The 12,485-nt window shown below is 35.0% G+C and overlaps 1 protein-coding gene across 1 annotated transcript; it reads right to left on the bottom strand.

Moving 5' to 3' along the window:
• Positions 1 to 2,066: 2,066 nt before the first annotated feature.
• Positions 2,067 to 8,404, bottom strand: LOC133195560 (polyglutamine-binding protein 1-like). The gene is made up of 7 exons (XM_061331444.1): positions 8,299 to 8,404; positions 8,013 to 8,157; positions 4,392 to 4,544; positions 3,719 to 3,819; positions 3,205 to 3,293; positions 2,801 to 2,961; positions 2,067 to 2,346 (listed from the first exon to the last, which is right to left on the bottom strand). The coding sequence occupies exons 1-7, from the start codon at positions 8,369 to 8,371 to the stop codon at positions 2,208 to 2,210; spliced, it is 861 nt and encodes a 286-aa protein (XP_061187428.1). The 5' UTR covers positions 8,372 to 8,404; the 3' UTR covers positions 2,067 to 2,207.
• Positions 8,405 to 12,485: the final 4,081 nt, after the last annotated feature.

Genomic DNA, 12,485 nt, shown 5'->3' with positions numbered 1-12,485 from the left:
AAAACTTTAATCTTGGCCATAACTTTTGAACAGTTGGTGCAAGGGCTTTCCTATTTCATATTGTATATTCCTTGTGGCAAGACCTTTCTTTAAGTATCAACAATTTTTACCTTTTGACCTTGACCTTTGAGTGAGACCCACTTTTAGAAAACTTTAACCTTGTTCATACCTTTTGCACAGTTGGTGCTAGGGCTTTCATATTTCACATGTGTATTTCTTGTGACAAGTCCTTCCCTAAGGTACCAAAAGTTTTTACCTTTTGTCCTTGATCTTGGAGTTTGACCTACTTTTGAAAAACTTTAACCTTGGCCAAAAACTTTTGAATGGTTGGTGTAGGGCTTTCATATTTCACATGTATACAGATTTTCTGACGTTAGCATAAATTTGCATGTAAATTAGCTATCTGTTTACTTTACAGACTGTTGAATGAGTCGCAATGCATTATGGGCTACTACAAGTATCAATACGAACTCAGTTGTGTTGAAAATAAAGGGCTTGCCAACTTGAATTGTCCCTTGGAAACTCATTTTTAATTCTTTTTTGATATTTATGAAAGAAATATTGAAAATGATGTATAATCTTTCATCTCTATGCTCACATTTACAAAGTTTGCTTTATGAAGCCTTATATCAGCTTGTAATACATCGACGTAAACCATTGTTCAAAGAGACGTAGGTGCTATTGTGTCGATAAGTGTGTTTTTTTTTACGTGATATAAATGAACATAGTTTTAGACAGCAGTACAAGGTGCGCAATTAATATTTAACTCCTCAATACCAACAAAATGTTTTATGCACACGCAAACAGACTGGCAAACGTCAAAGCGTTTGTACAGTATTTGAAGCAACTATATTAATCATCTAATACAACTCAAATATCAAATGTGAGCACGGAACAGTGTCTTTCGAATATAATCTTTCAATTTCAGCTTTATAAATTAAAAAAGAAGCTGTACAGTTTTTCCGGTGATCAAGTAAATATTTTGCAGTAAACCGACGAAAACCGCATGTCGCTATTGAATCGATCGTCATGCTTTGCGACTCATTCAATTGATTGGAGAATGGGTTTGACGAAAACATCGTCATATGTTGAAAAGTGCCTTCCATAAAAGGTAGTGTACCCGACCTGTGCATATTCCTCGAGAGTAGATCTTCCCGTGTGCACTATTAATTTTGACTTTTGACCTTGGAGTTTGACCTATTTTGAAAATCTTTAACCTTGGCCATAACTTTTGAATGGTTGGTGCTAGGGCTTTCATCTTTCACATGTGTATTCCATGTGACAAAACCTTTCTTTGGGTACCAACATTTTTTTGATCTCTTGACCTTGGAGTTTGATTTGCATTTGAGAAAATTTAACCCTCGCCACGGGATGCCATACGGGGGCATCAGTGTTTCACAAACACATCTTGCTTTTTAAATCTAGACAGGCTTTTAACAACAACTGATAAGAGTGTACCTGACATCTTTTAGTATAATTAATTGAAAGTTAAACGCATACTCATTTATGAGTCACAGATTTGTGGTTGAAGCCCACTTTTTACCTCTAGGAACAATGTTGAAAAATATTAAGTCCCGATTTCAACAAATGTAAAGGCAAAATGTAGTCATCCACAAGAGACAAACATACAACATCCACTGTTTACCACATTGTTATGTTAAAGGTGAACGCTGCTAATGTACCCATCATAATTAACAAGTAAAGCTGAAGGATAAACAACATCCAATATAAAGCACCTGTTGCTTACAAGCAACAGCAAAATGATGTTGACTCTGTGATACAGACTAGAACAGTCTTTCTTTGTAGCTATTGGTTGTTAGCTTTAGGTCCCTTTAATAATTTTTCACTCATGTTGGTCCCTTAGCAGCTATAATAATAAATATAAAAATTGTTTTACATTTGTATGATTCACTATTGTAAACTTTATATCTGTAAAAGATTTTTTTTTAGGGAAAGACAGTATTAGGGGAAAAAGCCAACACAAAACTTTTGTGCCAAAATACAAACAGTGTACCTGAGTGTAATGTAAAATTACCTGTATATTATTTAAAGACAACATAATAATATTGACACCAGATACTTATAAGAATTTAATGAATAAAACAAAATTAATTTTGGTGCAGTCTCTTGTGAGTCTTAAGATGACAATGTTATACAAACACAATGATGATAATGATGACGACACAGAGAGAGATGAAAATGCATTGTTAGGGCTGTTCCCGATTCCTGCGTAAGATTTCCCCAGGACTGGGGTAGGGGCGCTGCTGGAACAGTGGGCCTGAGGCAGTGGTATCTGCTCCCGTCTTTGCCTCTCCACGAGATGCCAGACCTGTTGACCATGTCCCTCTGTATAGTAAATGAAAACAGTAATGAAATATTTATCAAAAACAACAAATTAAAGAAGACATACCTGTCCAGATCTTCTGCGAAAAAAACGGTTAAGTTTTGTATCTCAAACACTGATATCTTGAATACCATGGATATGTCGAAGTGATTTGGAAGTCCAAGCCCTTTATCAAGTATTTTATCCTGGATATCTTGAATCCTCGAATATCTCAAATTTTTTTTCTCAGTCCCATCAAATTTCAGATAACAAGGATTGACTGTACTTATTGTTTTGTGAAATATACGTGCAACTTAAGCTTCTAGTACAGTTTGGTCAAATTTAAAATTATGTTTAATGTTTGTTTCCTAGAATACACTCCACACTTGTACTTATTTAGCAATTACTGAACAAGGTCTGTTTTGCAATACCACAGGAGAAGGTAAAGAGAGATTTTGTTATGAGGATTATATTCACCTTGGGACCTCCGAGTAAGAAGCTGGATCCATGGGATCTAACTCATCCTTCTGTCGTTTTCCTCCTCTTCGTCTGTTGTCAGAGTGACGCCGCCCCCGGTCTCTGCGGCGTTTTTCGTACTCGTCCTCCGAGTCTGAGGAGCTGGAGGAGGACGAGGAACTCTGTAAGGAAGAATAATGTATGCCAATAAACAGCAGGAAAATGTAGAAAAAACATTTTCAAGTGGGGATTTTCTGTTTTATACATGAACATTGCATTAAACTCTGTTTAAAAAAAAAAGAACTTCTTCAGTTTGTTACACTGTAAGTACTAAAAGGCATACAAGCTTAATCATAATTAAGCTGTCATTTTTTTTTAGCTATAATTAAGAACATATTTAATTCCATGTACAATAGTTCACCTACCATATCACTCTCATCAGAGCCCTTGGTTTCCATCTCTTCATCACTGCCCTCCACTTCTTTGTTTGCCAGATGTTGGTCTCCAAGGAGATCTGTAAACAACATTTACACTACTTCAATAAGTTCATAGAAAATTTCTTCAAAGTAATTCACTTGTTAACAAAATTGTGGCATGACAGAACAGTAATTTGGTCGCCCGCGTGGCACAGTGGTTAGAGTGTTTGCTCTAGAGTCGCCGAGTAAGTTGATCCTTACGTCGCGGGTTCAAATCCCACTGTGGGATGTGGAGACCAGTCCTTCGGATGAGACTGTATAAACTGAGGTCCCGTGTCGCAGTAGGTGCTGGCATGAAAAAGATCCCTCACTGCTCAATGGCCGTAAGCGACGAGTAAAGGTAAAAATTTGCAGCTCTCCACCGGCAAGTGGTGGCGTCTCCACATGATTGAAAAATTCTAGAGAGGGACGTTAAACAAAAAACAAACAAACAAACAGTAATTTGTAAACTGTAACCACTTACCCTGAATTCTCTGGGCGGAGATTGTGATGTGGGCCCGGGGGTGGACAGGTGACAACCAGCTCACCTGGTCGGTAATCGTGTTCCAATAATAGTAACAATTCCTAATAAAATAGAATTAAAACTGTAAATTTGAGTCAAACACTGGACTCACTGGAAGTACTTCCTAATATGATATACAATCGTATTATGATGGTGGTTGTGAAATCTTAATTATTGCTGTCCAGTTTTATACCAAATTAATTTATATTTTAATTATTTCTCAGACCAAGGACTGCATAATTCCTATATTGTCCTGTTAATACACTGGAGACATTAGAGATAATTCTAAACCTCTGAGGTTAACAATCCGGATGGCTTGTCAATAACTATGGACTCGGACTTATGTATTTAACAGTTAATATTGTGAAACAGAAATCTTCTTTTTGAGTAAAACAATGACAATAAAGAAAGATAAAGAATGTACTATTTTATTCTGAGAGAAAATGTAACTCCATTTACGTTTTATTACCGACTTTTGCCTTGTGTATCAATACTTGTACCATAGCATATAGAGTTGGTATCAGGATATATTAATGTACTGTAATTTGTAATATCCTTTCAATTTTATCATGCTAAATAAACTATTTTATTTCACATTTTAAAATATGATTTATAAAAGAAGATAACATCTTACGTAAGAGGGTCAGCTACTTCCTCCCACCCCCCTGGCAGGGGGTAACGTCGTAACATCCTATCCCTCTTCTTTATCATGCTGGGGGCGGGCTCAAACTTCTGGATCCCCCACCTCTTCTTACAGTACTCCACACAGGTGTGATATTTATTGTACCTGTTAACAACAGAACCATAAAAAAAAATACACTGCAATGTTTCACTCTAAATGTAGCACAATAATGAAAATTTTATGTTAAATTTGTCCAAGATTCTTACAGGTTCATAATTTACTCATATTAATTGATTTTTTTCAAAACTTGTTATTGCTGTTGTTTTGTAACTTTAAAAGTACATATTTCAAATTCCACCAATTTATTTATTGCTATGTAAAACTTTGATTGCCCATTGTGGCCCCACCCGACCCCCGGGGGTCATGAATTGAACAAATTTGAATCTACATTATCTGAGGATGCTTCAATTTAAATATGACCAATCATGGCTTTGCTGTTCTTGAGTAGAAGATTTTTAGATTTTTCCTATATATTCCTATGTAAAACTTTGATCGCCCATTGTGGCCCCACCCGACCCCCTGGGGTCATGATTTGAACAAACTTGAATCTACACTATCTGAGGATGCTACCATATAAATATGACCAATCATGGCTTTGCTATTCTTGAGAAGAAGATTTTTAAAGATTATTCCTATATATTCCTATGTAAAACTTTGATCGCCCATTGTGGCCCCACCCGTCCCCCGGGGGTCATGATTTGAACAATTTGAATCTACACTACCTGAGGATGCTTCCATGTAAATATGACCAATCATGGCTTTGCTGTTCTTGAGAAGAAGATTTTTAAAGATTTTTCCTATATATTCCTATGTAAAACTTTGATCGCCCATTGTGGCCCCACCCGACCCCCGGGGGTCATGATTTGAACAAACTTGAATCTACACTATCTGAGGATGCTACCATATAAATATGACCAATCATGGCTTTGCTGTTCTTGAGAAGAAGATTTTTAAAGATTCTTCCTATATATTCCTATGTAAAACTTTGATCGCCCATTGTGGCCCCACCCGACCCCCGGGGGTCATGATTTGAACAAACTTGAATCTACACTATCTGAGGATGCTACCATATAAATATGACCAATCATGGCTTTGCTGTTCTTGAGAAGAAGATTTTTTTAAAGATTTTTCCTTTATATTCCTATGTAAAACTTTGATCGCCCATTGTGGCCCCACCCAACCCCCGGGGGTCATAATTTGAACAAATTTGAATCTACACTACCTGAGGATGCTTCCATGTAAATATGACCAATCATGGCTTTGCTGTTCTTGAGAAGGAGATTTTTAAAGATTTTTCCTATATATTCCTATGTAAAACTTTGATCGCCCATTGTGGCCCCACCCGACCCCCGGGGGTCATGATTTGAACAAACTTGAATCTACACTATCTGAGGATGCTACCATATAAATATGACCAATCATGGCTTTGCTGTTCTTGAGAAGAAGATTTTTAAAGATTATTCCTATATATTCCTATGTAAAACTTTGATCGCCCATTGTGGCCCCACCCAGCCCCCGGGGGTCATGATTTGAACAAACTTGAATCTACACTATCTGAGGATGCTACCATATAAATATGACCAATCATGGCTTTGCTGTTCTTGAGAAGAAGATTTTTAAAGATTTTTCCTATATATTCCTATGTAAAACTTTGATCGCCCATTGTGGCCCCACCCGACCCCCAGGGGTCATGATTTGAACAAACTTGAATCTACACTACCTGAGGATGCTTCCACATAAGTTTCATATTTTCAAGCACAGTGGTTCTTGAGAAGAAGATTTTTTAATGATGCCATTAATTTTTCACGAATTATCTCCCCTTGGAAGAAGGCGTGGCCCTTCATTTGAACAAACTTGAATCCCCTTTACCCAAGGATACTTTGTGGCAAGTTTGGTTGAAATTGGCCCAGTGGTTCTTGAGAAGAAGATGAAAATGTGAAATTCAAAAGTTTACAACAACAACGACAACAATGACAACAACGACGACAGACAACAGACAAATTTTTATCAGAAAAGTTCACTTGAGCCTTTGGCTCAGGTGAGCTAAAAAAATGTATGTACATTCAAAACCTTTGGTTTAAAAAATTGCACTATTTAGACTCCATTATTGAAGTGAAACAATAAAATTTGATGCAACATTTGCTGCAAAACTGTAGCATTATGGTTTTATATTTTAGTCTTTGACCATAAATTATGGTCAACGACTAAAATATAAAACCATAATGCTACAGTTCTGCAGCTAATGCAACATATGATGTCACAGTCTAGATTGAGTCCTTCCCAGTGGTGAAGAGATGAATCTAAATCAAATGTGTATATATTGTAACAGGAGAGGAGAAAAAAGTGACAGACCAGACCAGGATTTAAACCCAGTCACACTGAATCTCCAGTCAGGTGCTCTACCCACTGAGCTATCTGGCCACCGGTGATCGAACCCATCTGACCTCCACAATATAAAAAGTATTTATTACATCCTATTATAAATATATACAACTGTGCTCACTCCTATGATTGCATCATAAAACAATAAAATCATAAATATATAATTATGTATTTTTCTTCTTTTTGTTGTAACTGAAATATCAGCAAATACTTCTAAAATATAATTTATGAAACGAGGGCTATGAAATAAGAATCTATAAACCACTTCACTGTATTACTCTCTAGTCACAGGCTATAATTTTTTCACAAGAGAAAAAATCTTAATCATAAACACTAATTTCTTTGTCGTTTTTCTTTTCACAAGCTGAATAAAAAGCCGACTAAAACCTCATTCACTTACCTAATCACACAAGGACAGGTCTAGGAAAATCACTATATTTAGCTATATAGCTAAATCTACCTATATAGCTTTATTTACCTATATGATATAGCTTTATTTAGCTATTTCAGAGTAAATTTCTGTTTTATGAAAAGCAGACAAAAAGTCGCATAATGAAGCAGTATTAGTTTTCAACTTTGAAATGGACTGAAAACAATTCACCAAAAACCCACTTTTAAAAATGTTTCTCCTTTTGTGCAATTGCAATCAAAGATCTAAAAGTTTTGGGGCTATGTATAACAGTTAATCTGGGAATAAGCAGCTACTTTAACAAAGAAAAGCAATTTTGGTCAACAAGATAATTGATTGGTAATAATTCAGCACAATGCAAGGCAATCACACTCAGTCAGCCTCATCGCACTTCCAGTAATGGGCAGCTATCCAAACAATAGAGATGCATTTTTTGGTTAAAAAGTGTTTAAAAGAGGCAATGTTTTTACTATCTATGCCCTAGGTTGTTTTTATCAAACCTTTTTAAAAAAATATCAGCCATAATTTTCATGCAACTTTTTGTTTGCTTTTCATAAAACAGAAACTTATTATAAAATAGCTAAATAAAGCTATATTATATAGGTAAATAAAGCTATATAGGTAAATATAGTGATTTTCCTAGACCTGAAGGACGAAGTACAGAGAGAAATAACAGAGAACAACCCCTTCAAGATTTTCATGAAAAAAAAATGTACAAAGTTTCTAAACATTGATGGGTATTCATGTATATATGGAGGAAGACCGGTAAGTATGACTGATACCTATTAGGGCAGGCTGAGACGTCGTACACCAGGGGCTTTGTCTGGTCATGTGACGTCTCCATCTCCTGCTCTGTGACCGGGGGAGCTGTGTTTTCTTTGATGGGATCATCGTAATCCTCGGCAAAAACCTCCTCTACTTCCTCAACTGAAATGTTAATATTTCACAAGATTAAAACACGGGAGCACAGTTTGACAGAGGAAATTCGAAATACTCTACTGTGCGCTTTATCTTCAGTTAAATAGAAATTATTAGCTTTTGTATGTTTTATTATAAAACATTACGCACCACGTTTACTTTGCTCCTCGGTAACAATCCCTCTTTTCTTTAGTTTTGCGAGCAAAGCCGCTGGAAGTGGCATTTTTGGAAATTTAAAATGTAAAGTCACGAAGAATTCCGATTAGCATCTGAATTCCGAATGTAATTGTCAAGTCAACACGTACCTAAACCAACTCGTAATAATGTTATAAGGAGATTGATATGGCTCTTGAATCATCAATATATTGCAGGGTTAGAAACTCCCTATAATTACAACTCGCAAATAATTGCGAGTACCAAGAAAGTGAACTCGCAATTTTAAAAGATTACTCGCAATTTTCATATAAAGTTAAATTTATATAAATTAAATACATGTAACTTTAGGAAAAAGTAACTACTGTACATTAACAAAATACAACTACAGTGTGACTTTTATTTAAATTACTGATTTAAATCAAAAGCATTGTGTTCTGTCATATTATATAATTTTGCTACAGTTTCAATGCAAAAAAATCAACTCGCAAGTTTTTGTGAGTTACCTATAATTTTTAACTCGCAATTTGTGAATTCTAACTCGCGTTTTGCGAGTTGTATACAGTGAATTTCGAACCCTGTATTGTTCACGAGGAAAAAAAATTTTTAACACAAAACGAACAAAAATAAATGATATTCTTTCGATGACAATAATGTAATTAACGGGATATTAAAAATGGTTACATCAGTGGCGGATCCAGAAGTTCATTTGGTTGGTTGGTGGGTGGGGTTGAAGCCAGGAAGGCCGAAGAGATAGAGTATGGGATGGGGTGTCGTCTACTATTGGTGAGGGTTCGAGTCCCCTCCTCCCTCAGAGGAAACTTTAAAAATAGCTTCCAATGTTTTTTTTCAGCAATTGAGATTGAATTGGTCACAACTCAACAAAGTTATTATTTTCTTTCTTGCTTTGACACTGAAGACTTCTACTGAAAATATACATATAAATTTTACCACGATTCATTATATAAAGTTGTAACCCTTAAATGGGATTTATCAAACATCATTTAAACTGTATTTTGGAAAAAAATAAAGATCATTTGCTTTCAAAAAGTTTGTATCTTCCATCTAAAAATGGAACATACTACACTAGTACTATACCATCGTCGGATAATCACTGACGGGTGATCTCATCCTTTGAGTAAAAGACGAGGTCATCCATGGGTATCTGACAATGAAGTAACACTATTTAATACATTTTTTTAAAAAATTAAGATCTTTTGGTGATCGAGTCGCCCGTGTGGTGTAGTGGTTATCTAGAGCGTACGTTTGCTCTAGAGTCGCGAAAGAGTTGATCCTTACGTTCTACGCGGAGACGAGGTCCTGTGTCTACACAGTTCTACATTATCTCAGAAAGATTCCAGAAATGTTTCACCTGTTCTGAAGCAATGGTTCTTTAGGAGAAGATTTTTCCTATATTTCAATGTAAAAGTTTGATTCTCTATTGTAGCCCCACCCTACTCTCGGGTGCCATGATTTGGAAAATTTAGAATCTACACTACCCCCTGGAAGCTTCCACATAAGTTTCATATCTTCTGGCCCAGTTGTTTTTGAAAAAAAGATTTTTAATAACTCCCCCCTTTTTTTTGTCTTTTCTTATTATCTCCCATTCTAAGATCGAGGCCTTAGTCTTTCATTTTAATAATTTAAGCTCCCCTTTACCCAAGGATACTTTGTACCAAATTTTATAAAAATTGGCCCAGTGGTTCTTGAGAAAAAGTTGAAAATGTGAAAAGTTTTACAACAAGCCAAAAAAATGAAAGAGCCAAAGGATGATAAGAGATTACAAAAAACTGCATTTTCCCAGCAAACGGGATTTTCATGCTAAGAGGGTATTTATAGTCGCAGATATAAAAGTATTTTTTATTGGCTTACTATTGCCTTACCACCTATACGCTTCATAGGCGTCGGAACCGCGGGGGGGGGGGGGGGGGCTGGGGGGGGTTAGCCCCCCACTTTTTTTTTGCAAAGATATACATAATATAGGCATTGAAAATTGGGGCTTACCTTTTTTCGTTGGTTTAGCCCCCCCCCCCCCCACTTTCAATTAGCCACCTCACTTTTAATTTGCTTCCGACGCTTATGCGCTTGGTCAGTAGGTCTGTCCGTTGACCAAGGAACCTCGACATGACTCCACCCTCCAATCAATGTACATCTACGTTATTTATGGTCTCAGTCCTGATCTCTGCCCCATAGGAGTTCTGGCCCTAAGCTCTTTTACTTAACTACTTCAAAGTTTCCAATTTTATCGTTATTAGTTAAGAATCTTAATAATAACGTATCAATTACATCCAGACTTTCTTACTCAGTATCGATGGGCTTGATTGGTCTTTTCTGATCTATTCCATTACCAAAAAAAAATTACAAAATTACAAAATTAGAGTTCATTGTACCAACATCAAAATCGAATTCACTTTAAATAACAAAATAATTATAGTTCATGAAATTAAAGTCCTTTTGACCAATTGTAAAGTCACTGTAATTGGTACACCATTAATGTCCGTGCTGGTTTAATAAACTTTTACATGTATTTTAATTTTCAGTCTGACACTAATAAGTTCACTATTAATAGCTAAAATGATTATGATATTAATATATTTCAAGTTAAAAATCTTCAAATAAAATGTTCGTTCTAAACCCGATAGGTTTACAGTATTAATATATATTTGAAAAAGATACAAGATTTTTTTATTAGTTTACAAAAGTTTTGAAGTTGGAAAAGCCAATATACTAAAGTAGGAATAGTCAATTTTTAAATTGGAATTGCATACTTTAAAGTTGAAAAAGCTAAACGTCGTTACCGACAATCTGGTAGTAGATTGATCTCACAGAGTGAGACTGGTTCCATGGCTTTATGGGACAGTTGGTGTATTTGAGTAGAGTTATTTGCTGTTACAGTTGTTATATTTGACATCTCTTAGCTTCTCACTTTTTCTTTAGATTCATAGTCTCAATTAAGACCGACCTTGACAACAACATCTTTGGGTCAATGGAATTTAACACACAATCAAGAAATATCCTGGACCAAAGAAGATAATTCTAACTTCAAAAACTTTCTTACCGACTGAACAGTATAAGAATAAAAATTTTGCACTGGTACCCCCCCTCCCTTCCTTAAAAAAAGAATCTTACAATTCAGCTTCTTTAGATATGTGCCTCAAAAACAGTTGCTTTACATATGAGTGGAAAAGGAAATAGCTTATTTTTTTTATGAAAAGCAAAAGAACCTGATTCTATAGAAAAGCGTTGTGATGTAGGGAAGATTCAAACTTGTTTATCAATAAAACTTCGGCGTTTTTCATTTTTTCTATAACTGTATATACATAACTAACATTAGACTTTCTGTATTAAGGAGAAAATGATGCTATAAAATTTTCAGGCTTTCTGGGATTTGAACCTTTGTGTGTATAGGAGATGGATGCAAAATAGCCTTTGGAATCAGGTATACCAGTTACGAGTGTTTATCATAGATTATACTAAACCCTATTTGGTAAATATAAAGCTGGGAGTTAAATATTTTATTCATTAATCTTTATATACACCATGTTAAGGTTAAAAGAATGCCTGATTTTATCAGACGTACAGAATAAATCAACAATAAGTATGAAAGTTGTATTTTATTGTGTATAGAGATTCACTTTATTTGTACTTATTTTTATTGTTGAAAAATACACTGTATTACAGTATCAATAAACACGTCCCTATGATAAATAATTTACTTACTTACTGTACCCCCCAAAAAATACGTTTTCAGTGAATTTCTCAGATTCAAAGCTGTAAAGTTGATTTTGTTTTCATATCATGAAACTACAGCCTTATATTCCTTATAATAATGATTATAATTAGCAACCTTATAATTTTTATAATAATGATGACAATTAATGCTAATTAAGAAACTAACACTTAAGCGCCTTTAAGACATATAAGTACTATATCCATCAGTTGACAGCGATTCTGAAAAAGTAATTGATTAAATTATTATTGAAATCTCGTGATTAAAATGAGAATTAAATTACTTCTCTTTTTAGATAGTAATTGATTCAATTACAATGATATTTTTTAAGTGATCACGTTACTTTTGAATGCTTTCACAGGAAATATTTGGTAAAGTATGTGACTTTTTCTCAGAAATAAATACATTTCAAGTACTAAAAGTATAATCTTTCCATTTGCATTAAAATACCTCC

This window comes from Saccostrea echinata, unplaced genomic scaffold, assembly GCF_033153115.1.
Source record: "Saccostrea echinata isolate AGI-Se365-2 ecotype Australia unplaced genomic scaffold, CSIRO_AGI_Sech_v1 ptg000029l, whole genome shotgun sequence".
NCBI lineage: Eukaryota > Metazoa > Mollusca > Bivalvia > Ostreida > Ostreidae > Saccostrea > Saccostrea echinata.
Note: the sequence above shows the minus strand (reverse complement) of the source record. Positions and strands in the feature narration are given on the sequence as shown.

Excerpts from the sequence above, each read along its gene's own strand:
- LOC133195560 (XM_061331444.1), bottom strand. The coding sequence starts at position 8,371 with ATGCCACTTCCAGCGGCTTTGCTCGCAAAACTAAAGAAAAGAGGGATT. Across the intron at positions 3,294-3,718 it reads CTCCGCCCAGAGAATTCAGG|ATCTCCTTGGAGACCAACAT; the intron begins GTAAGTGGTTAC and ends TGTTGTTTACAG. Across the intron at positions 2,347-2,800 it reads TCTTACTCGGAGGTCCCAAG|AGGGACATGGTCAACAGGTC; the intron begins GTGAATATAATC and ends TTTACTATACAG.